The 27989-nt window shown below is 41.0% G+C and overlaps 1 protein-coding gene across 6 annotated transcripts; it reads right to left on the reverse strand.

Moving 5' to 3' along the window:
* Positions 1–310: 310 nt before the first annotated feature.
* On the reverse strand, positions 311–25872 carry LOC127965497 (immunoglobulin superfamily member 2). 6 transcript variants are annotated; one of them, XM_052566319.1, is made up of 13 exons: positions 25700–25871; positions 24830–25198; positions 24116–24532; positions 23223–23627; positions 22607–22987; positions 22083–22457; positions 14771–15154; positions 13743–14144; positions 12844–13641; positions 12540–12670; positions 11583–11835; positions 10879–11262; positions 311–1598 (listed from the first exon to the last, which is right to left on the reverse strand). In XM_052566319.1, exons 1-13 carry the CDS (start codon positions 25767–25769, stop codon positions 1387–1389), a joined length of 4581 nt encoding a protein of 1526 aa, XP_052422279.1. In that variant the 5' UTR covers positions 25770–25871; the 3' UTR covers positions 311–1386. The 6 variants fall into 6 exon arrangements, with proteins under 6 accessions (XP_052422279.1, XP_052422277.1, XP_052422280.1 ...); XM_052566317.1 differs by having other exon boundaries at positions 11583–11966; positions 12287–12670; XM_052566320.1 differs by lacking the exon at positions 11583–11835 and having other exon boundaries at positions 12287–12670.
* Positions 25873–27989: the final 2117 nt, after the last annotated feature.

Below are 27989 nucleotides of genomic sequence, written 5' to 3' on the forward strand. Positions count from 1 at the left end.
AATCCATTTATTGTCTATTGTCAATTTTTGAGCATAGAACATTTCCAAATCCAACTGTAGCAAATCTTGAATGCTTGAATGCTTGAACAGACTTATGTTTGGTCTCTCTTTTTTTTTAGAAGACTCTTGACAGATTATTGCTTAAGTGAAAAAGGTTAGGAAAAGTGAAAAAAAAAAAAAAAACTATTTGACAAAAATACTATTTTTCTTTTACATTTCATATGAAATATATATTTTCTAAAAAACATTTTATGATTAAAAATCTAAAACTACAATTCTAAATAAGGTGTGTCCGAATGTGGGGCTGATATCTCAGACAAGCTTTTATTTAGATGCAGTACCATACTTTGACTGAAGAGGGTTAAACAGATAATTAAATCCATCACAAAACACATTTAAAAACTACACACATTTATCATAAACCATGACATGGCTTCCTTCTGTACAGGGTTCCCATGGCAAAAAAGTGACAGTAAACTGGCTTTAAAAACCAAATGTCATTTAGTGGTTTCAGTCATGCATCGTGCTTTTGCAAAGAAAGCATTTTCCTCTTTGACTTCATTGTGAGATCAGACCAACAGTCTTGAGCAAAAAAAAAAAAACCCCACAACCACTGCATTGTGATTGCTAAACAGATCTGCTCAGAGCATCTTGACTTCCCGTCTACCATGGAAATGTCTACACAGCATGTGCGGTGATTGCTGTTACTTTTGAACTGCCCGTGAATAAGTAAAACAAGTGAAAAAGTAAATATCATAAACTGAACTGCATTCAATTGAAAATATGGCATCATCAGAACTATAACTTCTATTGTTTTAGAGCCGTGTTATGTATACAGCACAATTAATATGCAATTACAACGGCAAAAACCAAGTAAAAAAAAATGTAGTTCTGTTATGATAGTAGTAATACAACAAAAAAAAAAAAAAATTGGAGAACATGTTTCTTATATGTTTTTATGTTGACTTCAAAGACTGTGCAAACAAACAAACTGCTGGCACATTTTTTTTTTCTTTCACTCAGCAGAAATTAGCATTGAGAGGTTGCATGATATTATCATTGTCAAAAAACAAAGAGCAAAACTAAACGAGGTAAAATGCAATCTACGGTACATGAAATATGTTTTCAGGAGAGATTAATAAACAGTTAGGAGTACAAAAAACTAAACTCAAGAGAGGCTCAAACTGTAAAGACAAGCCTGTTACATCTGTCATGCTGATCAGAAACACTGGTTTAAATATTCTTCTTATCTTGCCTCATAATAAATGGATTTATAGCAATGCAAATACATTATCCTTAAATGTAGGGGTAAGTTAACTTAATAGAAAATAGATATCCCTCAGTAACAACATTTTGGGTATGTAATTGCATATTACTGCACTAATACTAGGAATAATCCTCTGTAGCACAAGTCCTCTCAGGTAGAGGAGTAAGGGGGTTATTTTCAGCCCACAGACACTCTTTCTTCTTCTTCAGTTCAGAATCCCTCTTGTGATCCTTTATCAACAACAATATTATGACCAATACAAGAAAGCAAATCAGAGGAATGGTGACTCCCAGTGCTGTTCCCAACGGGTCTGTCTGTTTTTCAGAATCACCTGAGAAGAACAAATAAATGTTATAATTATCTTTTAGATATAAGATTTATGGATACACATGCTTTAAGTGATTTTAAAAATACTATTAGAGTTAGTGTTAGTGTCATTATGTCAATTCCTGCAGCTCCACAGTGATTAGTCAATTACAACTAAAGTGCATTACTCAAAATGTGTACAGGTGCATCTCAGAAAAATGTGAATATCATGAAAAAGGTATTTATTTTTTGTAATTTAATTTTAAAAAGCAAACTTTCTTATATTCTAGATTCAGTGAACACAAACTTAAATATTGGAGTATTATTACTATTATTTTTTTTATTCAGATGGTTATGATTTACAGCTAGGGAAATAAAAAGTTCAGTATCTCAAAAAAACACTTTAGCACCTGCCCACAGTGCCAAAACCACTTCCAAGTGGTTTGATGACCATGATATATTACTGCGATTGATTGGCCAGTCAACTAGGGCTGGGCGATATGGAGCAAAAAATATATCTCGATATATTTTGCTATATCTCGATATACGATATATATCTCGATATCTTTACAGGAAAAATAACCCCCAAAAAACTACTGCAAAAACAAATATGGCAAATATTACATGTTAAGGGGCCTATGAAACATTTTATTTTTTTCTTCACCATATGTTTTATTGTTACCTAATTCTGTGTTTTAGCATGTGCAATTATTTAAATGCATAAAAACAACTTAATTAGTTAAAAACAATTCTTAAAATAGCCTTATGTGAAATGTTTTTTTCCCTTCAGAAATTCTGTGTATTTACATTTTTCTGATTATCAAATGAAGGCATAAAACATTCATTTAATTTATCTTTTAATTATTTAAAATTAGGCAAACTTTATTTTTTGGTAAACTATTAAAAATAAAACATGGGAGAAATGTTGTGTGATTATTCCTTCGTTTCATTTTAATAGTAGTAGTAGTGGGCTATCTACATTCTGCTGTACAATAGTAATAGAGTTCTGTCAAATACTTTTATTTTGACGGGTTTACCTTTACAGTTCTGTGTATGTGATACCACAGTCTATGATGTGATATGAGCTAGTCTTACTCAAATCAAACGGTCAGATGCTCATGAAGTGACTCTCAGTGCAGTTCTGGAGATGTTCCTCATGTGTTCACGTGTTTATTTAGAGAGAGGAAAGACAATGAAATCAGCGCGAGCATCACGCGCTTCCGTGTTTAATGAATGAAGACGCGCTTCTGCTCCATTCGTTAACACAGACACGCAGAACATGCAGGATTCATATTTAAATAGACTTTTCCGGGTTAATATTTGCAGATATTAGTCCATTTCGCGATTTGATGTAAGTGCATGACCGACTTTTGATTAATTCATTTAAAATTTGACCAATTCCGTGACATTCTGCGTTAAACTGTAAATTCCATTTTTATGACTGGATTCCGCGATTCCGTCCGCGTTTCATTGGGCCCTACAGTAGACATCTGCCTGCCGTTCGCCCTACGCCTTAAAAATGAAGTATCTCCATATAATAGAGCCAGTTGTCTTTTTTTTTTTTTTTTTTTTTGACTAGTTCTCTACACGCGAGGTGAGAGGGGACAAAAGCAAGGAGGCGGGGGGCGAGCCCAGCACAGGGAAGGCAAACAAGCAAAGTGGCGGAATCAGAATATAAACAATATATCGATATATACGATATGTCAAAATCCATATCGTGTTTAAAAAATATCTCGATATATTTTAAATATCGAGATATCGCCCACCCCTACAGTCAACTCACCTGACCTGATCCTCAGAGAGAATCTATGGGGTATTGTGTAGAGGAAGATAAGTAACATCTGACAAAATATACAGAAGAACTGAAGGCCACTATCAAAGCAATTCAGTAATGCCTCAGCAGTGCCACAGGCTAAACACCTCGATGCCACACCACATTAATGCAGTAATTTGTGTAAAAGGAGCCCCAACCAAGTACTGAGTGCATAATTAAACCTGCTTTGGAGAACTTGAACATTTCTGTTTAGAATATATATATATATATATATATATATATATATATGTGTGTGTGTGTGTGTGTGTGTGTGTGTGTGTGTGTGTGTGTGTGTGTGTGTGTGTGTGTGTGTGTGTGTGTGTGTGTGTGTGTGTGTGTGTGTATGTATTTATTTATTTAATTTCAGAAAATAAAAAACTCTTGAAATATTTCAGTTTGTGTGCAATGAATCTAGAATATAAGAAGGTTTGCTTTTTTAAAATCAGTTACAAAAAATAAAGAACTTTTCCAGATTTAGATCATCTGATCCTTTGGAAAGAGCTCCATAAACTGAACTGACATATAAAAAAATGTCCAGTGCCTAGAATCCCCAGGTGTACAAGACCCTAGACCTGACATTAGTCTTAAACCTAACCCTTAAATCTGACTGGGTGGTCTGATTAGACAGAATAACTTAGTGACTAAAGCCCAGTGGTAGTTATCAAGCCAGTGGGACTTTAGGACCCAGGAATGAGCAGTAAGGGCTTAAATGTAGAAGGTCTTAAGGGCATGTCTTGCGCTTTGTTGGCGGCTTAGGAAACAGAGGGGAGTGGAACCACGAGTATAAGTGCTATAGGCAGCCAGGTGTTGGCGTCCCAAGTGTGGAAGTGTATGTGTGCATGCGGTCACCAGTAACTGAATCGTGGAAGTGTTGCGGAGTGCTATAGGCAGTCAGGTGTTGGCGTCCCACGTGTGGAAGTGAATGTGTGCATGCGGTCACCATTAACTGAATCGTGGAAGTGTTGCGGAGTGTAACGCCGGCAGTATGCTTCCCTTAAAGAGTGTGGTGTTGACGTGAGTCGTGAGATGTGGTGGGGTGATTATTATCTGGTTTATTTTGTAGAAGGGGCGGGTAAACAGTAAACTTGTATCCAGGTGCGTATAGTCAAAAAGGCATTGAGACGGTCCCCTGCTTTACGCATGGAGTATATTTATATCCCATGTTTTTTTTTTAACAGACTGTGCTGGTGTTACAGGGTGTGCTGCTGCTGTGTGTTGGTGCAGGCGGTCTAGACTAAAGTGTAGGCCGTCATTATACCAGGTTCCCGTGTGTTCCTTCATCCGTGCACACTGGCTGGTGCACGCTCTGCCATTTGTGTGTTTAGTGCATGCCTCTGTGTGGACTATCGTCAACTTTACACTAAAACCTGATGTGATGCTTTAACATTACCAAGAATTGAAGAATCACTGGATGCACTCTCTGGAGCGACGCTATTTGACAATGCAAAAATGATGTTTTGCACCCCATTTGGCCTCTGTGAATTTAATCGAATGCCATTTGGTTTGTGCAATGCGCCAGGGACTTTCCAACGCTTAATGGAGAGGATTTTAGGTGACCAAAGTTTCCATTCGTTGTTACTTGGACAATGTGGTCATTTTTTTCTACCTCTTTCCAGGAGCACCTACTGCGGTTAGAGTTGGTTTTGGACCGACTAAGGCAATACGGGCTGAAGCTAAAGCTCAGTAAGTGCCATTTCTTCCAGTCAGAAGTTAAGTACCTGGGGCATGTAATATCAGCTAAGGGTGTCTCTACAGACCCTGATAAAATCAGTCCGCTCAAAGATTGGAAGACCCCAACAACAGTCGGGCAACTGAGGTTGTTTTTAGGCTTTGCCTCTTACTATCGTCGTTTTGTTGAGTGATTCGCAAAATATGCAGCCCCCCTCCACAAACTAGTGTCAAAGTTGCAGCCGGGGCGAAAAAGACCATCTCCATCTTGATCTGGCAGCTCTTTGCATAGCTACTGGGATTGGAGCTGTGAACAAGCGTTTAAGACATTAAAAGATAAGCTGGTCAGTGCACCGGTTTTGGGATATGGGGATTTCAGCATTTCACTTCTTTGTAGTGGAGGTTGATGCCAGTAGCTTGGGTTTGGGGTCGGTGTTGTCCCAGGAACAGGGGGGTGCAACGCTGCCCTATAGCTTATGCAAGCCGTGGCCTGCGACCTTCAGAAAAGAACATGTCTAACTATAGTGCAATGAAATTGGAGTTACTTGCCCTGAAATGGGCTGTAATGGAAACATTTAGAGAATATCTCATTGGGGCTCCATTTACTATATACAGAGATAATAACCCTCTCTGTAACCTTCAAACAGCAAAGCTTGGAGCTAAAGAACAGCGTTGGACATCACAGTTGGCTTTGTTTAATTTTAAAGTGGTGTATAGGCCAGGGTCCACCAACAAAAATGCGGACACCCTATCAAGATTGCCAGATGATCTGTCCCCTTGCTCGATGGATGAGGTGGCAGCTGGAATTATTATTCCCGCAGAGATCCAAAGCCACTCATTGGAGCCTGGTAGGTCATGGTTGACCACCTCTTCCGCCATCAAGGCCATTCCCCATCGTAAAAGGGTGGACTTGAAAAGTCTGCAGATTTTAGATCCAGTGATTAGTGCCTTTAGACATTACTGGCAATCAGGCATACCCCCTACAGGAATTGAGCGAGCACAGGAACCCCCCACTGTTGTGGAGTTAGTTAAACAGTGGGCCCGAATCCAGGAGAAAGACGTGGTGGTGTATCGTGCCACCCATGAGCCTGGCGGATGGGAGCCATGCTTGCAGCTGCTGGTACCACAAGTTCTACAGACAGAGGTGCTAACTAGTCTGCGTGATAACCATGGGCATCAGGGGGTGGAGCGTACCACCAGCCTGGTCAAACAGCATGGTTATTGGCCATTTATGCATCGAGACATTGAAGAGTGGTGGAAAAACTGACTGGTGTGTAACTGCCAAAGCGGTACAACCAAAAATCAGGACTTTCATGGGAAGCCTAATGGCTTCCATGCCCTTGGAAATCCTTGCATTAGACATAGCGGTCTAGTGATGGATTTGAAAACCTGTTAGTGATCACAGATATGTTTCCCAAGTATACACGGGGTTTCCCTACACCAGACCAAAAGTCAGGAATGGTGGTCAAAGTACTGACAGAAAATTGGTTTTATAATTATGGTGTCCTGCAACGTATTCACACTGATCAAGGGAAACAATTCGAGGGAGAACTTCTCAAACATCTGTGCCAGCTGTATGGGGTAGAAAAGTCTTGCACAAGTCCATATCACCCAGCAGGCAATGGACAGTGTGAGAGATTCAATAGAACCCTGCACGATCTTTTGCGCACACTGCCTGCAACAAAGAAGAGGCGGTGGCCAGTCCAATTACCTCATGTAGGGTTTGCATACAACACCACGGTTCACCAGTCTACCGGACATTCTCCTTACAAGCTAATGTTTGGCTGTAAGCCCCACCTACCAATAGACTCCCTCCTCGGCGTGGAGAAGGATAAGTCAGTGGAGGGAAGGGTAAGCAATTGGGTCGATTAACATCAGAAACACTTGGCTTCAATCTATAAGGATGCTCGGGAGCACTTAGAAGCGGCAGCCATCTGTAGGGGATGTGTTGATCCAAACACTGTCCCTATTCTTGCCACTCTTTTTGCCACTGTTGAGAGACTGACAAACATCTCAAGTCAGATTCCCAGTGATATGTGATAATCAGACAGCAAATGCATTGAGTTTGCTTCTTTCTTTTCTGAGAAGATCATAAATATCAGAAAGGCGATTAGCACATCCTTAAGTAATGCAGAGGTCAGACAGATTCGGCCAAAATATCAAAAAGATACTATGTCTATTTTTGAAAAAATTGATAGCAAAATTCTGGAAGACATAGTGCAGCAACTAAAATTGTCAACCTGTTGTCTTGACACACTTCCCACATCTTTTTTCAAAAGTGTGCTTGACTGCTTAAAAGCAGATCTCTTAGAAGTGGTGAATGCCTCACTTCTTTCTGGGACATTTCCAAGCTCCCTAAAAACTGCAGTTGTAAAGCCCCTCCTGAAAAAGACCAATCTTGATAACACCATTTTGAGCAATTTTAGACCAATTTCTAATCTTCCTTTTATAGGTAAAATTATAGAAAAGGCCGTTTTTAATCAGCTGAACAAATACTTAAACTCAAATGGATACCTGGACAATTTTCAATCTGGTCTCCTACCGCATCACAGCACAGAGACAGCACTCATTAAGATAATAAATGATATTCGCTTAAATTGTGACTCTGGCAAAATATCGGTGCTGGTATTGCTAGATCTCAGTGCTGCGTTTGACACTGTCGATCATAACATACTACTAGAGAGACTGGAAAACTGGGTCAGGTTTTCTGGGATGGTACTTAAATGGTTCAGGTCATACTTAGAAGGGAGAGGCTATTATGTGAGTCTAGGAGAGTCTAGGAGAGCATAAGTCTAAGTGTACGTCCATGACATGCGGAGTCCCACAAGGGTCAATTCTTGCACCTCTCTTGTTTAGCCTGCCTATCACAGCTATGCTGATGATACCCAGATTTACCTAGCCTTTTCTCCAAATGACTACAGCCCCATTGACTCCCTTTGCCAATGCATTGATGAAATTAATAGTTGGATGTGCCAGAACTTTCTTCAGTTAAACAAGGAAAAAACTGAAGTCATTGCATTTGGAAACAAAGATGAAGTGTTCAAGGTGAATGCATACCTTGACTCTAGGGGTCAAACAACTAAAAATCAAGTCAGGAATCTTGGTGTGATTCTGGAGACAGACCTTAGTTTCAGTAGTCATGTCAAAGCAGTAACTAAATCAGCATACTATCATTTAAAAAACATTGCAAGAATTAGATGTTTTGTTTCCAGTCAAGACTTGGAGAAACTTGTTCATGCCTTTATCACCAGCAGGGTGGACTATTGTAATGGGCTCCTCACCGGCCTTCCCAAAAAGACCATTAGACAGCTGCAGCTCATCCAGAACGCTGCAGTCAGGATACTGACTAGAACCAGAAAATCTGAGCATATCACACCAGTCCTCAGGTCCTTACACTGGCTTCCAGTTACATTTAGGATTGATTTTAAAGTACTTTTACTTGTATATAAGTCACTAAATGACCTAGGACCAAAATATATTGCAGATATGTTCACTGAATATAAACCTAACAGAGCACTCAGATCACTAGGATCAAGTCAGTTAGAAATACCAAGGGTTCACACAAAACAAGGGGAGTCTGCCTTTAGTTACTATGCCGTCCGCAGTTGGAATCAGCTTCCAGAAGAGATCAGATGTGCTAAAACACTAGTCACATTTAAATCTAGACTCAAAACGCATCTTTTTGGCTGTGCATTTATTGAATGAGCACTGTCAAATGTCTGAACTGATTGCACTATATTTTCAATGTTTTATTTTATTTTATTTTTTTTATGTAAAATCATTTTCTAACTGTTTTTAAATGTCTTAATCATTTTAAAAGTTTTAAAATTGCTTGTTTTATTTTTGTTATTATTTTTCTTCATGATTATTTTACTTTCTTTTATGTAAAGCACTTTGAATTACCATTGTGTACGAAATGTGCTATATAAATAAACTTGCCTTGCCTTGCCTTGCCTATTCTTGAGCCTGGTACTTTAGTGTATAGGAGGAATCATCCCCCCAGGTAGACATAAGATCCAAGATATATGGGACTCCATTCCCTATGTAGTGGTTCGGTGTCTGGATGACGTGGGGACATTGTATAAAATCAAGCCGTGAGACCAGGCGGGCTTAGAGAAAAATATTCACCGGACCGAATTAAGACCCCTTCCACCCACGTTGAACCACCGCTCCGTATCCAGCTTTTCCCATGCTTGAAGTAGGCTACCCAGCATTATTTTTTCGCCATTCTCGCACTCTCTTTGGATCAACCGAGAAATGCCTTACCGCTGCGAATTTTGTTTGGCAAATTTGACAACTGTCAGCTTAAATGTCAAATCGTACTTTTTTCTTTTTGTCTCCATGGTGGTATTGAGAGAATTAAGAAAAACTGAAGACTAAAAGAAATTCGTTAACCTCTTTGTTATGTTGCCATAGTGATGAGTCGTTCATGAACTGTTGTTGTGTCTGTCACGTGAAATCTAATCAAAACATAGAACACACGATCTGATGGGTTTGAGAAGATCAAATACAACCCGATACTAAAAAAACAGAACAGGCCTCTATTTGAGACTGGCCTTTATTTACCCAAACCTGTCGTCACACCAGGCGTTAAAAAGAGACAGGCGTCTATTTGGGACTCGGCTATTATTTGAAGTTTTACGGTAACCCTTCAACACCCTCAGTGGTACAGGAGGAGATGGGCCTGGAATTGGTCAGGCGAACTCACGTGCAACAGCACGTCACCATCCTAATCCTTTTAACCCACCCTGGTCGGTGGTGTAACAATAGTTACAAGTGGAGAAGTCTATAGTCCAAGCAGTCTTCAGTGCTACGGTATTGTCTAATGTCTTGTCCACATGTGGTGGTTGGTTCCGGCAGTATGAGCATGGTCACCGGGATGGTGATATTTAAAAAAGGGGGGTAAGTGTAGCCAGTGGGACTTTAGGACCCAGGAATGAGCAGTAAGGGCTTAAATGTAGGAGGTCTTAAGGGCGGATCTTACGCTTTGTTGGTGGCTTAGACAGGAAACAGAGGGTAGTGGAACCATGATTATCAGTGAGTATAGGCAGCCAGGTGTTGGCGTCCCCCGTGTGGAAATGCATGTGTGCATGTGGTCACCAGTAACTGAATTGTGAAGGCTACTCACGTTGGTGATGATGTGAGTCATGAGATTTGTTTGGGTGATTTTTATGTGGTTTATTTTGTATAAGGGGCAGGTAAACGGAGTATATGTATATTGCATGTTTTTTTTTTTTTTTTTTACAGACTGTGCTGGCGTTACAGGGTGTGTTGCTGCTGTGTGTTGGTGCGGGCGGTCTAGCCTAAAGTGTAGCCTGTCATTATACCAGGTTCTGTGCGTTCCTTCATCCGTGCGCACTGGCTGGTGCGAAGCACTTTCTGGTTGATGCTGTGTAACCTCGATTTCTGTCGTTGGTGTGCTGAACCTTTTTGGAGCCTTGTACTCATGGTGAATTAAAGGTGGATCCCTGTCAACATTGAGCACTGTGGTCCGGCCCAACATTATTTAGTGTAGATTTTCATATGAATATTGGTCTCTGAGAATTCATGTAAGTGCTTCTGATGTATTACTGTCATTAATGGTTGGTTTTATCAAAAATAAATGTTTATCTTGCTTTTGTTACGTCAGCCTTCAGTTGTTTTATTCACTTAGCGTGGGGTATATCTTTATTCTGGGGTACTAGTTGGGTCTCCCATCCCAGTCCAATTAATGGGAGTGGCATAGTTATACTATATGTGGGATAGATCAATCTGGATTAGTTAATACTGTAAGGCCACATACAGAAGGGATTCTCTAAAAACATGGTGCATTCTGGATAGTTACCTTCAGTGTGAACATAGATGGAGAGCTCTCCAGATTTATCTGAAGCCAATTTCTTCCAAGTGTTAGCAGTTAGAAGCCACTCCTCAACCTGACAGTAGTATTGCCCAATATCAGTGGGGCTGATCTGTAGCACAGTCAGTTTATAGTGTGTGGCAAGTGGTCGTCCAAACAGAAGATTTTTATCAGGAATTGCACTGTGTAAGGTACCGTCATGCCTGGCAGAGAACATGGTGAGTGGTCCTTCTTCCTGAACCTTGAACCAGGTGACCTCAAAGCCAGATGTATCACTGGATTGTGAGTCAATGACACAGTCAATGGTGAAAGAAGTCTGATCGTTTGTAATGTTGATCATCCGATTGTTCTTCTGAACACGCAGTTTACTTTCTGTTTAAATTAAAAACAAATTCAAAGATCAATCAACAAGAACAAAACATGCAGACACCTCTAAAGGAAGATCCTATGTTGATAGTCACAAGCAATATGACAGGGTTTTGAAAATCAATGGTTAGACTGCACTTAGAGATTAAACATGGAATCCCCAGGTGTACAAGACCCTAGCCCTGACATTAGTCTTAAACCTAACCCTTAAATCTGACTGGGTGGTCTGATTAGACAGAATAATTTAGTGACTAAAGCCCAGTGGTAATTATCAAATCGCTTACAGCAGGTATTCTCTAAAAACATGCTGCATTCTGGATAGTTACCTTCAGTGTGAACATAGATGGAGAGCTCTCCAGATTTATCTGAAGCCAATTTCTTCCAGGTGTTAGCAGTTAGAAGCCACTCCTCAACCTGACAGTAGTATTGCCCAATATCAGTGGGGCTGATCTGTAGCACAGTCAGTTTATAGTGTGTGGCAAGTGGTCGTCCAAACAGAAGATTTTTATCAGGAATTGCACTGTGTAAGGTACCGTCATGCCTGGCAGAGAACATGGTGAGTGGTCCTTCTTCCTGAACCTTGAACCAGGTGACCTCAAAGCCAGACGTATCACTGGATTGTGAGTCAATGACACAGTCAATGGTGAAAGAAGTCTGATCGTTTGTAATGTTGATCATCCGATTGTTCTTCTGAACATGCAGTTTACTTTCTGTTTAAATTAAACACAAATTCAAAGATCAATCAACAAGAACAAAACATACAGACACCTCTAAAGAAAGATCCTATGTTGATAGTCACAAGCAATATGACAGGGTTTTGAAAATCAATGGTTAGACTGCACTTAGAGATTAAACATGGAATCCCCAGGTTTACAAGACCCTAGCCCTGACATTAGTCTTAAACCTAACCATTAAATCTGACTGGGTGGTCTGATTAAACGGAATAATTTAGTGACTAAAGCCCAGTGGTAATTATCAAATCGCTTACAGCAGGGATTCTCTAAAAACATGCTGCATTCTGGATAGTTACCTTCAGTGTGAACGTAGATGGAGAGCTCTCCAGATTTATCTGAAGACAATTTCTTCCAAGTGTTAGCAGTTAGAAGCCACTCCTCAACCTGACAGTAGTATTGCCCCATATCAGTGAAGCTGATCTGTGGCACAGTCAGTTTAAAGTGTGTGGCAAGTGGTCGTCCAAACAAAAGGTTTTTCTCGCTAATTGCACTGTGTAAGGTACCGTCACGCCTGGCAGAGAACATGGTGAGTGGTCCTTCTTCCTGAACCTTGAACCAGGTGACCTCAAAGCCAGATGTATCACTGGATTGTGAGTCAATGACACAGTCAATGGTGAATGAAGTCTGATGATTTGTAATGTTGAGCATTTGATTGTCCTTCTGAACACGCAGTTTACTTTCTGTTTAAATTAAACACAAATTCAAAGATCAATCAGCAAGAACAAAACATACAGACACCTCTAAAGGAAGATCCTATGTTGATAGTCACAAGCAATATGACAGGGTTTTGAAAATCAATGGTTAGACTGCACTTAGAGATTAAACATGGACAAGATGTAAATGGTTGCATTACCGATACTGCGAACTGTGACTGTAGTAGTGCCTGACTGGGCACGTGCCATTTGTTTCCACTGGCCATAACAATCATGCTGGTACTGCTCAACTCTGCACTGGTAGCTTCCACTATCAGCTTTATCAGAGTTTAATACTGCCAGATGGAAAGTATCAGAATTAGGTCTGGAGAAGTGTAACCTGTCCTGATACTCTGTATGGTACTGTAGACGACCATCATGAGAGTAGGACAGTAATGGTATCCCACTAGTTGACCCTGGTCTATTAAACACCCATCTGAGACTGTAGTGATGAGTAGGGTCATCTTTTTCTACATTCAGGGAGCATTCAAGATCAAACTTCTCTCCTTCTTTGATATCAAGATTATTGTCTTCCTTGTCCATGGTAAAGCTGACATTTTTTTGTTGATCCTCAGTGTCAACATGGACAGATATCTTCCCAGATATGTCTTGACCTATACTTCTCCACTTATTTGCAGCTGTCTGAATCCATTCAACAACCTGACAGTGGTAAAGGCCAGTATCAGTGGGTTTGACGTTTGGCACTGTCAGCTTATAGCGCATGGCACTTGGGCGTCCAAACACCAGCTCTTTATCATCGATTGCACTGTGTAAGGTACCATCACGGCTGGCATTGAAGATGATGACAGGTCGTTCATTTATCAGACCCCTGGACCAAGTCACCTCAAACACAGATGTATCACTGGACCGTGATTTAATGACACAGTCAATGGTGAACCCTGCTTGTAGATTAGTAATGGTCAGGCTTTTTTCCTCCTTGTTAACCTGCAGTTTGTTCTCTAATTTTTTTTTTTTTTTTTGTGGGGGGATAATGCATTAATGTTCTTTTCAATTTTCCCGGTGATTTCAAAATTTCTTAATTGAAATTTAGAGTACTCACCTATAAGCTGAACAGTAACATTGGTAAAACCTGACTTGTCCCTTGCCTTAAGTGACCATTGACCTTTACAGTCCAGCTGGTACTGTTGAACTTCACAGTAGTAGCGCCCCCTGTCTTCCTGGATGGATCTATGGATAGTCAAGTGAAAGACACCCACTTCTGGGGTGTAGAAGTGAAGTCGTCCCACAAGCTCCGAGTCAAAGGTTTTGTACTTCAGAAGGCCATCATGGCTATATGTCAGAAGTGCAGAACTGGAGGACTGGTATTGGTTAAACATCCAGGTAAGGGAGTAACGAAGAGTGGGATCAGACCCAATGCCCTCCACTGAGCATTTCAACTTTACCTGCTTTCCCTCTTCAACCTTCAACTGAGTGTCAGCTTTATTCATTTTGAAATCACTGGCTGAAACCAAAAAAAAAAAAAAAAAAACAATAAGTACAGTATCAGTAATTGGATCATGACGTTTTTATTTTCTATTGTAAATTTATTAATTATTGAATTTATTATATATTTTTATTTATTGAAAAATACATTTAAAAAAATCATGCATGCAATGATTTAAATCTATACTGAGCACATTTAATTTGTTTTTATTAAAAGTAATTTTTGTCCCAACATACTTTCAAGTCAGTTCGTAACTAGTTTATTTTTTGGTGTATCAGGTGGCAATTTGTATTTTATTTTATTATTATTATTATTTTTTTTTTTTTTTGTAATCAAATGTTTCCATAAAAAATACTTTGTAAGCATACAAAATTACCACCTTGTAAAACTTTGTTTTCATTAAAAAGTTGTCTATTATTGTTTTGTTCTTTTGAAAATGGCAGTGAATTTTTTTTATTTTTATATTAGAAACATTTTAACACTTTTGAAATCAACATAAATACAATATAAATACATTTCTTAGATTTGTTGTCACTCTCAAGGACCCTTAATAATCAGCTAAACTTATGTTTGTGTAAAACACAGTTCAGTGGAAAAGGAAAAAAAATAATAATAATAATTCAGTAAGGTAAATATGTTTTTACCTTTCTCTTTGACAACCAGCTCTGTGGTAACAGACATTTTCTTGAGGGAATACCAGTCACCAAGAGGATCCTGGAGCCACTCTTCCACCTCACAGTGATATTGTCCACTGTCAGATGTTCTGACCTGCTGGATAGTCATCTGGAAGTTCTGTTTCTGTCTTATTTCCAAACGGATCCTCTGGTCCATCTCTAGGCCGGCTGCAGGGCCAAACTTGACAACAGCATCTAGGTCCATAGTTAAGAGCACCTGGGACCCAAACATCCATGTTACTGTGAAACGAGACGTATTTGTGGTTGTCCTCGTGACTGAGCATTCAAGTTTAGCATCAGTGTCGACAGTGGTTTCCAGACGAGAAGTGGGTGAGAACAGGCTCATCTTGCTGTCTGTATTAAACATTACAAAGTAAGGAAGAAAGAGAGATAGGGATATCAAACAGCTGAATCTACGATTATCTAAATGCTTTATTTACAAAAAATAAAATAAAATAAAATAATAAAGGTTCTAAATGTGTAAAGACAACATAGTAGGAAAAATGCTGGAAAGGACATTTACAAATGTCATTTAATTTATATGCGAGTCTCTTTTATAGTAGGTATGTATGCTAGCACCGGACTGTCTTATTACTGCTAATTTGTGTTTATGCCGCATGGCTTTGTTTCCTGTTCTCCTTTTTGTTTCCTCATTGAAAGACCTGGTGTCCACAGTTATTAACAGTCAAAAATTTAGATGTACCTACTTATTGTTTAGCTCTATTTTCTACACATTGTAATAATAGAAAAATATTTTAAATACTTTACTATGTAAATACTTTTAAATTCTTTACTACTTGTGGCAAGGGGGGCGTGGTTTAGCGAAGTCTGCAGCGGGAGAGAGGATCAGGAGACGAGCGGTAAGTGAGTGGTTTGGGCAGAAATTATTATCACCTGTTGCTTGTTCTAGTGATTGGCGTGGAGAGGGTATAAAACGCCAGGAGAGACGGAAGCAAGTGAGAGAGAGTGGGACTGCTGACGGGAATCGAGACCGGAAACCGGAAGCCGGAAAGCGAAAGCACCGAGTGAACGCAGCATAATAGAAGTCACCATATGGTGTTAGAAAAGTTTTTGTTTAAATTTATGTTAATAAATACGTCAGCAGTCCAGCCGACCCCTTGTCCTCTTCCTTACCCACACGAACTCACAACACTGGTTCCGAAACCCGGGAAGGAAGACGGACTGATGACGCCGCCATGCAAAGCCCGTCCTCCACGCCGCTTGCGGACATCATTTCTTCCCTCGCGGTCCTCCACCGCGAGCAACACCAGGCGCTGCTGGATCTGAGGACCGATCAGGAGCGACGGTTCCAGGCCATCGTCCAGGCCCAGCAGGAGGGCCGCGAGAGGTTCCGGGGCTGGTTCGATCGGGAGGTTCGCACTGAGGCCGCCGGGCCGCCCGCCATGCACCTGCCACTGCACAAGATGAGGGCCCAGGACGATCCGGAGGCCTTCCTGGAACTGTTTGAGACGGCGGCCGAGGCCTGCGGGTGGCCCCGTGAGCACTGGCCGGTGCGCCTTATTCCCCTGCTCTCCAGCGAGGCCCAGGTGGCCGCCCAACAACTGCCAGTGGCGAACCTCCTGGTCTTTGACGATCTGAAGAGGGCCATCCTCCAGCGGGTTGGCCGATCGACCGAACAACACCGGCAACGCTTCCGCTCCCTGGACTTGGGCGAGGCCGGCCGACCCTTCGCGTTGGCCCAACAGCTCCGGGACTCCTGCCGCAAGTGGCTACTGGCCGAGGGAAGCGACGTGGAGCGTGTCGTCGATCTGGTGGTGCTGGAGCAGTTCATCACTCGGCTCCCCAAGAAGACGGCCGAGTGGGTCCAGTGCCACCGCCCCGCGTCGCTGGAATCGGCCATCCACCTGGCGGCCATCCGGTCATCCCAATTTTGATTCAATTTAGGGGACAAAAACATAGTGTGGAGGTGGCGGTTAGTCCCCACTTCCGGCATCCAGTAATTTTGGGGACGAATTGGCCCGCGTTTACAGTTTTATTGGGGTTGCTATGTGCGGATGCCTCTTGGGGAAATAAGGCACGGAAGGAGACCGCGCGGGTGCAGGTGGGGGAAACTGAGCCAGGACCGCTGAGGCCGGCTTCAGGGGAACCGAGTGGAATCGGGAGACTAACTCTCTCGGAGAACGATGACTTTCCCCTGGAGCAGTCGCAGGATGAGACGCTAAAACATGCGTTCCAGCAGGTCCGCACCATCGATGGCCAGCCTCTCCGACCAGCCCTTCCGCTCTCCTATCCCTATTTTGCCATTTTAAAAGACCGGTTGTATCGAGTGACCCAAGACGCTCAGACAAAAGTAAATACAACCCAGTTGTTAGTTCCAAAGAGCCGCAGGGAAATGCTTTTCCATGCGGCTCATTCTAATCCTATGGCGGGCCATTTGGGACAGGCAGCCACACTAAACCGCCTCATGACCCGATTCTTCTGGCCGGGCATTCATGACAACGTGCGCAGGTGGTGCGCGTCTTGTCCGGAATGTCAGTTGGTGAACCCACCGGCCACCCCAAAAGCGCTGTTGCGCCCTCTCCCATTAATGCAGGCCCCCTTCGAAAGAATTGGTATGGACCTCATCGGGCCATTAGAGCGATCGGCACGAGGACATCGCTTTGCATTAGTCATTGTTGATTATGCAACTCGATATCCTGAAGCAGTGGCCCTCCGCAACATTTCCGCTAAAAGTGTTGCGGATGCCCTGTTTCGTCTTATCTCCCGGGTGGGGGTTCCGAAAGAAATCCTTACTGATCAAGGCACGGCGTTTATGTCACGTACGCTACGCGAACTATACGGATTATTGGGCATTAAGTCGATTCGAACGAGCGTCTATCACCCACAAACGGACGGCCTGGTCGAACGATTTAATCGCACTCTTAAATCCATGATCCGTAAGTTCGTTCAGGAAGATGCCAAAAATTGGGATAGGTGGCTAGAGCCCTTGTTATTCGCTGTGCGAGATGTCCCACAAGCCTCCACGGGGTTTTCCCCCTTCGAGCTTCTCTATGGACGCCAGCCCCGGGGGGTGCTTGACGTTCTGAGAGAAACTTGGGAGGAGGGACCATCTCAGGGCAAAAACGAAATTAAATACGTACTGGATTTGAGAACAAAACTCCACACATTGGGGCGGCTATCAAGGGAGAATTTGTTACAAGCCCAGGACCGCCAGAGTCGGCTGTATAACAGGGGAACTAGTTTACGCAAATTTGCACCGGGAGAGAAAGTACTTGTATTACTGGCGTGGTAGTTCGCAGCCGGCCGTATCGCTTACCTGAGCACAAAAAAAAGTAGTTCAGGCTGAATTAGGCGCTATGCTTGACATGGGGGTAATAGAAGAATCCAACAGTAACTGGGCGAGCCCGATAGTTTTAGTTCCGAAAACGGACGGCTCAGTCCGGTTCTGTGTGGATTATCGCAAGGTGAATGCTGTGTCGAAGTTCGACGCATATCCAATGCCGCGGGTTGACGAGTTACTTGATCGGTTAGGCACGGCTCGCTTTTATTCGACATTGGACTTAACGAAGGGTTATTGGCAGATCCCCTTGTCTCCATTATCCCGAGAAAAAACAGCTTTCACAACGCCGTTTGGTTTACACCAATTTGTTACCCTTCCCTTTGGCTTGTTCGGGGCGCCTGCAACCTTTCAGCGCCTCATGGATAGAATCTTACGACCCCATGCTGCATATGCGGCTGCCTACCTGGATGATATCATTATATTCAGTAATGATTGGCAGCGGCATTTGCAGCATCTCAGGGCTGTTCTGAGGTCGCTGAGAGGAGCGGGCCTCACGGCCAACCCAAAGAAGTGTGCGATTGGGCGAGTGGAAGATATCTGGGCTTCCACTTGGGGCATGGACAGGTGCGTCCCCAAATTGATAAGACAGCCGCTATTGCGACCTGTCCACGTCCCAAGACCAAAAAGGAGGTGAGGCAGTTTTTGGGGCTGGCGGGATATTATAGGCGATTTATTCCTAATTATTCGGACCTCACCAGCCCCTTGACTGACCTCACTAAAAAGGAGGTGCCAGATACGGTCCAGTGGACGGAGCCGTGTCAGCAGGCTTTTACCCAGGTCAAGGCTGCTCTATGTGGCGGGCCGTTATTACACTCTCCTGACTTTTCTCTCCCTTTCCTGTTGCAGACAGACGCGTCGGACAGGGGGCTGGGGGCGGTCCTGTCCCAGGAGATAGAGGGGGAGGAACGGCCGGTGCTGTACATTAGCCGCAAGCTCTCAAAGAGAGAGGCTAAGTACAGCACCATTGAAAAAGAATGCCTGGCCATCAGGTGGGCCATCCTCACCCTCCACTATTATCTCCTGGGACGGGAGTTCACCCTCTGTTCGGACCACGCTCCGCTGCAGTGGCTCCACCGCATGAAGGATACCAACGTGCGGATCACTCGTTGGTATCTAGCTCTTCAGCCTTTTAAATTCAAGGTGGTCCACAGGCCAGGTGTTCAGATGGCGGTGGCTGACTTCCTCTCCAGAAATGGGGGGGGCTGCAGGCCGGACGGCTCCCCGGCCTGAGTCGGGCGGTGGGGGTATATGGCAAGGGGGGCGTGGTTTAGCGAAGTCTGCAGCGGGAGAGAGGATCAGGAGACGAGCGGTAAGTGAGTGGTTTGGGCAGAAATTATTATCACCTGTTGCTTGTTCTAGTGATTGGCGTGGAGAGGGTATAAAACGCCAGGAGAGACGGAAGCAAGTGAGAGAGAGTGGGACTGCTGACGGGAATCGAGACCGGAAACCGGAAGCCGGAAAGCGAAAGCACCGAGTGAACGCAGCATAATAGAAGTCACCATATGGTGTTAGAAAAGTTTTTGTTTAATTTATGTTAATAAATACGTCAGCAGTCCAGCCGACCCCTTGTCCTCTTCCTTACCCACACGAACTCACAACACTACTGTAAAATAATACAAATGGAAGTTTGGGAAATTTTTTATGACTAAAAATGTTAAACAATTAAATGGTTCAGACTGTCTGCTTAATATCTTCTAACACTTTACTTTAATGGGACCACAATGTACTGAATATAAGAATCTTTGCTAGTATATGTCAATTTATTTTACTAACCCTAAACCTGATCTTACAGTCTACTCTGAAGGTTAGTAGACATGTAGTTGCAAATTAATGAGAATAAGGAAAAAGTATAGTAATTATAGGATTGTGGTATGGTCAAAATTATGATTACATGTGTAATTGTACAACTGTCCTTTAACTGTAACTACAACGTAACAACTTACTGTGGCTTATTTAACAGACATTCTCTATGTACAGTTTTGTTCAAAATAATAGCAGTACAATGTGACTAACCAGAATAATCAAGGTTTTTAGTATATTTTTTATTGCTACGTGGCAAACAAGTTACCAGTAGGTTCAGTAGATTGTCAGAAAACAAACAAGACCCAGAATTCATGATATGCACGCTCTTAAGGCTGTGCAATTGGGCAATTAGTTGAAAGGGGTGTGTTCAAAAAAATAGCAGTGTCTACCTTTGACTGTACAAACTCAAAACTATTTTGTACAAACATTTTTTTTTTCTGGGATTTAGCAATCCTGTGAATCACTAAACTAATATTTAGTTGTATGACCACAGTTTTTTAAAACTGCTTGACATCTGTGTGGCATGGAGTCAACCAACTTGTGGCACCTCTCAGCTGTTATTCCACTCCATGATTCTTTAACAACATTCCACAATTCATTCACATTTCTTGGTTTTGCTTCAGAAACAGCATTTTTGATATCACCCCACAAGTTCTCAATTGGATTAAGGTCTGGAGATTGGGCTGGCCACTCCATAACATTAATTTTGTTGGTTTGGAACCAAGACTTTGCCCGTTTACTAGTGTGTTTTGGGTCATTGTCTTGTTGAAACAACCATTTCAAGGGCATGTCCTCTTCAGCATAGGGCAACATGACCTCTTCAAGTATTTTAACATATGCAAACTGATCCATGATCCCTGGTATGCGATAAATAGGCCCAACACCATAGTAGGAGAAACATGCCCATATCATGATGCTTGCACCTCCATGCTTCACTGTCTTCACTGTGTACTGTGGCTTGAATTCAGAGTTTGGGGGTCGTCTCACAAACTGCCTGTGGCCCTTGGACCCAAAAAGAACAATTTTACTCTCATCAGTCCACAAAATGTTCCTCCATTTCTCTTTAGGCCAGTTGATGTGTTCTTTGGCAAATTGTAACCTCTTCTGCACATGCCTTTTTTTTAACAGAGGGACTTTGCGGGGGATTCTTGAAAATAGATTAGCTTCACACAGACGTCTTCTAACTGTCACAGTACTTACAGGTAACTCCAGACTGTCTTTGATCATCCTGGAGGTGATCATTGGCTGAGCCTTTGCCATTCTGGTTATTCTTCTATCCATTTTGATGGTTGTCTTCCGTTTTCTTCCACGTCTCTCTGGTTTTGCTCTCCATTTTAAGGCACTGGAGATCATTTTAGCTGAACAGCCTATCATTTTTTGCACCTCTTTATAGTTTTTCCCCTCTCTAATCAACTTTTTAATCAAAGTACGCTGTTCTTCTGAACAATGTCTTGAACGACCCATTTTCCTCAGCTTTCAAATGCATGTTCAACAAGTGTTGGCTTCATCCTTAAATAGGGGCCACCTGATTCACACCTGTTTCTTCACAAAATTGATGACCTCAGTGATTGAATGCCACACTGCTATTTTTTTGAACACACCCCTTTCAACTAATTCAACTAATTGCCCAATTGCACAGCCTTAAGAGCGTGCATATCATGAATGCTGGGTCTCATTTGTTTTCTGAGAATCTACTGAACCTACTGGTAACTTGTTTGCCACGTAGCAATAAAAAAATATACGAAAAACCTTGATTATTCTGGTTAGTCACATTGTACTGCTATTATTTTGAACAATACTGTATGTACATACAGTATTTGTTAAAGACATCTAATATAATGTGGGTTCAAACCCTCTTAGATTTGATATTATTTAGATTACAGCTCCGTTCACTCAGGAAATGTACTCAACCAGGTGCATCCTGGGATTCTTTTAAAGAGTATTATTTTAAGCAGGAAGTATGCTGTACTCTTGTAAGCTGTTTCACTATGCAGTCCAAACATACTGTACATAAAACTGTAAAGAAATTCATATAAAAAAAACAAGTCATACTTGTCTTCAAAACTAAATGCATGCAATTCAGCATAGGAATATGCCTTAAGATATAAAATATATAAATGTTTGATGTAGAATGAACCTTATATACAAATTATTTTTTGAATAAGTAGCTGTATTTACCAGGTTTGTGTACAATCACAGCTAACAGGTTGGAGTTCTTAAAGGCTTTCTGTACATCCTTTTGATAGGCATCAACTTGACACTGGTACTGTCCTTCTTGTTGTTTGCTGGCTCTCGGCACCATGAGAGTGAAACGAGTGTCTCCCGGCTGTGCTTGAATGTTCAGCTGATAGTTTCTCTGATCTGCTCTCCATTCCATTTCTCCAGTGTGACTGATGGATAAAATATTTGTTTGAACAGTGGAATTGTGGGGCTGAAACATCCAGCGTAGAGCCAAAGACACTTTAGGCACTCTGACTCGACATAGCAATTGTACTGAAGAATCTATAGGTACATTTGATGTACGACTTGTCAAGCTCACCACCATTAGAGATTCTGAAAAGAAACGTCTGCAGTGATTATTAAAATTCTAACATTAGTAACAGAACAAATTTGAGCAAAGTAGTGACAAAGAATTTATGACAGAATTTCTTGACAGTTTTCTCTGTTACTGAGAATAATGTGTTATTATATAGTAATCTTACCAACAGAATTAACTTTAATGGCTTTTTGCTGAGATTGGGTGATGGCTTTCATCTCTCCATTGCTCTGTACTGTCCATTCAGACACAATGCACTTATATTCTCCGCTGTCAGATACTGAAGATGCACCAAGCTGTAGAGTAAAGTTTCCCGCTGGAGAATGAAATGTTTGGACATTTCTGCTCTGATACCTTGCCCCAACATCTTTCATCACTCCCTCATGGGTCACACTAACGACATCACTGAAGGAAGCCCCCGGGTCCTTCTTGTGTTGCCATGACACTGATAAAGGACCCTTGAATCCCGACACTGAGCAGGAGACGTGTAGTGCATCTCCCTCAGTGACCGCTTCCTTCATCAGCATGACCACCGCTAGATTACTCTCTGACCAGACAGACAAAAAAAAAAAAAAAACTTACCATTGTCTGTTTTTTAATGCAAGCATTTTTGTTGTGGAAACTGTTACTAGATTATTTTTACAGCAAATAAAGCAAACCAATGGCAATTATTTCAAGGCAAGCCTCACTGTCATAGTCACTCATAATTAGGTAATCTTCTCCATACTTAACATTGTAAATCACAATGACAGCAGAGAAAGAAGAACTGTATCGTTTATTACCTTTAGCCGTGATGCTCACAGTCTCTGGACTGGACATTTGTTTTTGTAATTTTTTGAAGGTGCCATCTGCATTCATGTTTTCCTGCCACACTTCACACTGGTATTGGCCGAGGTCCTCAGTCCGAGCCGAACGGATGGTCAGAAGGTAGTCCATGTGACTGGTTTTCACTGCTATCATCTCCGCTGCATTCTCTCGCTCTTTATAACTGTCGAAAACGGTGAGCACCCCAGAGGATCCGATCTGGGCCACTCTCTGCTGGTCCTTCAGCCAAGTCACAGAGAAGAAGTGACCAGGAAGGTTCTGTGCATTCACACTGCAGCGGATGTCCAGTGCGTCTCCCTCCTGTAGTGGCCCCTTTGAAGCCTTCAGATTAACACTGAAGGAACCAGCTTCAGGGGCCACTTCTGAGACACAGGAAACAGCATGAGATTAAACATGTTCTCTTACACAACTTCCTGTGTATGACTGCACTCATACTCACTCAGACATTACAACAGGTTTTGACTAAGTAGTTACAAAGTAGTCACAATGACATCTGCAGAACATTATTATGCAACAAATGTATCTGTCATTTGGTAGAAGCTAAAAATGCCATCATGGGTGGGCTGTGTGACCTGCGTTTATCCTCAAAAACATTTACAAACTGCTTCAGGTAACAGCAAATCACAGGTAACACAGGTTCAGTGATTTTTTTTCTCTCTCTCTGCTGTAAATTTTTGACTGAAAAGAGCATGAAACTATTACAATTCAAGAGCTATTTAGACAAATGGATAGATAAATTTGATTGTAAGGATATAATTGTTACTTTCGTACAATAAACTTTGTCTTAGATTTCTAAGTGTAAGTAAAAATCAAAGACCCTTTGGTTTAATTGACAGAATATAAATCTCACCAATTCGTTTAATCTCTACATCGCATGCCGTGGTGGTTTTGTGGGCAATCTGTGTCCAGGAACGGTCTGGGTCTTGGATCCACTCAATGGCTTTGCAGAAGAACTTCCCCTGGTCGGACTGCTGCACTTGAGGCATCTTCAGTCTGTAGGTTGTGTCCTCCACCTTATCCATGCTGATAAGACCAGCACGATAGCGATCCTCAAATCCAGCTCCTGGCTTTACAGTCAGATCTTTGTCCAGAGTAATGATTGGCCGTGGGTTTTTATCATCTTCATCATGAAGAAACCAGGTGACTGACAGATGAGTGTGTTGAAAAGTCTGGCTGGAGACCTGGCACTCAAGCTGAAGAGGATCCCCTTCAGACAAGCTCTGAGAAGGAGAGCCCGAGTACGATGCCTCCAGGGTGTCTGCTATCACTGTGGAGAAAACAGACTTTTTATTTATTTTTTGCCATTGAAAATGTATTAACAAAGTGACAAAAAGTGATTGACCAATATGCATTTTTCAAGCCAGTACCAGCATCTAGAGAACTGATATCAGCTGATACTACATCAGTGACTGAAGGATGATGCAGTAGTGTTTATTATGAATATAACTTACAGCCAAACGCCTTCTTTTGTGATACATGGGAATGTGAATGGATTTTAAAGAATAGATTTCTCTCAGATCATCTCATTAATCACCCAAACCCTCAAAATAAGTAGATATCTTACCATTAAGCTTTGCTTCATCATCATAATCTCCGTAATATGCACCACCTGTGTGTAGGGTTGCACAGAGCAGATCACCTGCATCACTCTCCTGCAAATCTTTGATCCACAAGACAACTGAAGATCCTGACAGCCTTACAACATAAATCTCTTTATTTCTTATTCTACCGGAGAACATTCCGTAGGAAAAGTCTTCTTTACTGGTACTGATTATATTTATCTCCATATTTTGTTTCTTGAGAATGAAATCAAAATCCCGCTCAGATGGTCCTGTAAACCCTGTTGTGTTACAGGATATGGAGATGGGGTATCCTTTCACTCTATACAGAGGACCTTCCTGGATCTGGACCTGAATCTGACCACTGCACAGATCTGTGTGGAGAGAGGCATTAAACAGGTTAATCTCAGATATTTTACACAATATATTTTACACAGAAACAGACAGACAAACTGGGACATTTTGTAAAATGAAATAAAATCAAGAATCTCTGATTTGTTCATTCTCTTTAACCTTCTTTAATTGACAAAAAAGTTCAAAGAAAAGAAGTGCAAACAAGATTTAAGATCTTCAGCTAAGTACATTTTTAGTTAATAACCCTTAAATGTCACAAAGCTTCAAAAGCTATATTTCCTGAGTCATATAAACCACTTGCATGTAACGTTTATTTCATTTTTAAAGCTTTATGGTAGTGAAAGTAATCACCATCCACATTCATTGTATGGGAATTCCAGCTTGAATGTTTACTAGCTTTTTGCATCTCACATAGGATTTGATTTAACATGAGGGTGAGAAAATTAAATAATGTCCCAAAACTTCTATATCCTCAGAGAAAATAAGTCAAGGTTCATATTTGTGATTCAGTTCAGTCTTACCCCACTGCAGCAGTCCTGTGAGACACAACAATAGTGGCAGCTTCCACTTTTGGCACCAGAAGTCTACCATCCTTAAACTGATCGATCCGTCTGCTTTCTTATCTCTAAGTTATTACAGGTTTCACTGAGAGTGCCTTAAACCTGATATAAGTTCTCTGAAACAAGTGACTGTGACATCACATAAAGAGGAAACAAGTGTGATAAATATGGTTTCCTGTCGTCTCGCACCACACTGATCTTCACACGCGTCAATGTCCTCAAATTCTCATTACTGTGTTTGTGAACAGAACAATACAACATACCAGCAGTTGTTGTTTTTAACGCACCATTATTTGATTATACACCGCGAGTTTTTCTAAAAAGTGATTACATTTTAACAGAAATTTGCAAAATCTGTTCTGAAAAAAAGAGGAAATAAAAGTAAAAAAAAAAAAAGTTATATATCTTAACAAGTCTCTAATTAACCATAATACAAACCCAGATTGAAAATTTAACTGACCTGTTTATTTATATACTTAGTATTTTTGCATCTTTTGATTCCTACTATATTCTTTACAGGTACACCATTAATTAAAAAAACATATCACAATTTTATTACATTTTATATAAGCCCTAAAGCCAGAGAAAATGTATCTAATCACTCTCTTAAAGGCATTGTTCACTCAAAAAAGAAAGAAAGAAAGAAAGAAAGAAAGAAAGAAAGAAAGAAAGAAAGAAAGAAAGAAAGAAAGAAAGAAAGAAAGAAAGAAAGAAAGAAAAAGGTAAAATTCTTACAACGATTTTATTCTGAAACCTTCATTTTCTCTTAAACACATTTAATGGCCTTTCATGTTCAAGAGTCAGTTTATTAAAAAAAAAAAAAAGACATTAATGTCTATGTTACATTCATCATATGTCACCACATGAGCGCTACTTCAGAGACCAGGAAGTGTCCAACCTAATTTCTGTTTAAAAAAAGCGATGTGATGTACAACCAAGTATGGTGACCCATACTCAGAATTCATGCTCTGCAACAACTAGGCCACGACTTTCCTCAGTCTATTCTGAGACTATTATGACTAGACTATTATAAGTGGTTATGACTATTATGAGTGGTTTTCAAGGCCTCCAAGACTGCAAATGACAATTCAGGCTATTACAGATGTAATAGATGTATCATCTCAACCCAAATTTCCCCTTGTCAATCACTAGAGGGTGCCCTCTCCAGGATATAAAACTGTTAGTCTAGTTCCTGTCACATTACTTCCTGATTTTTCATGTTGGACCACATAGTTTTCTCACTTAGTTTTTGTGAAAAAATGTTTGTCTAGACTGTTATGAGTGGTTTTGGGGTTTTTACTATTTCGATGCCATGTTGTGGATTACCCACCTTTGATTTAGAATTCTTATAAAATTGTTGTATTTAAGGGTTTCCCCACAGGGAACATTCTTAGAACTTTGGCTAACATTCCGTAAAAGATTTTTAAATGTTTGAAAGAAAACATTTGAATGTAATGTTTAAAAAATGTTCCTAGAATGTTTATAATTAAAAAAAAAAAGTTCCTATAATGTTAAGTGAAAACAAAGCATTCTTCCTGCAACATTTTGAGGGTTTTTTGAGGATGTTGTTGAGGAAACATAATATAAAATGTTATCAAAAACACATTGGCACAATGTTTCAAGATAACAAATGAAGAGCATTCTCTCAGCCACATCATTGAGGCTTGAGGTGATGAAATATTTTCATTAGTGCTGTCAATCGATTAAAAAAAATTAACTAATTAATCGCACAATTTTTTAAAATTAATCGCGATTAATCGCGATTAATCGCAATTAAAAGACTGAAACTTTTTGGATATGTAAATGTAAAATGTAAATAATTAATGTAAACTCAAGACAAAGAAACTATTTAAATTCAAAATATGATTGTTTATTGGAATTTTTGTTTAACTTGTAACACAGATTTTCTCATGTAAACAACATACCTGCAATAAACCATCAATATCCTCCAAATTAACTGTTGGCTTGAAAGCCATATTTATTACAGAAATAAAAACACAGGCATGTAAGTACCATTTGAATTTCAAAACAATCAATGCCAATAAAAAACAAAAATGATTTCCATGTTGAATTCTAAGTGGACTGCAAAAAAAAAAAATTCCAAAGTATAGTCATTGCCAGTGCTTTAAGTGGGCCAGTACGCACCGGTACTCAGTACCGCCACTTCCAAATATAGCTCTTGAGCGTACCGCCACCTCTCAGTGCGCCCAGAACGTGCTTGTAGCATACCGGTACGCTCATTTGGACATCT

Source organism: Carassius gibelio, chromosome B9, assembly GCF_023724105.1.
Source record: "Carassius gibelio isolate Cgi1373 ecotype wild population from Czech Republic chromosome B9, carGib1.2-hapl.c, whole genome shotgun sequence".
In the NCBI taxonomy this organism is placed as follows: domain Eukaryota; kingdom Metazoa; phylum Chordata; class Actinopteri; order Cypriniformes; family Cyprinidae; genus Carassius; species Carassius gibelio.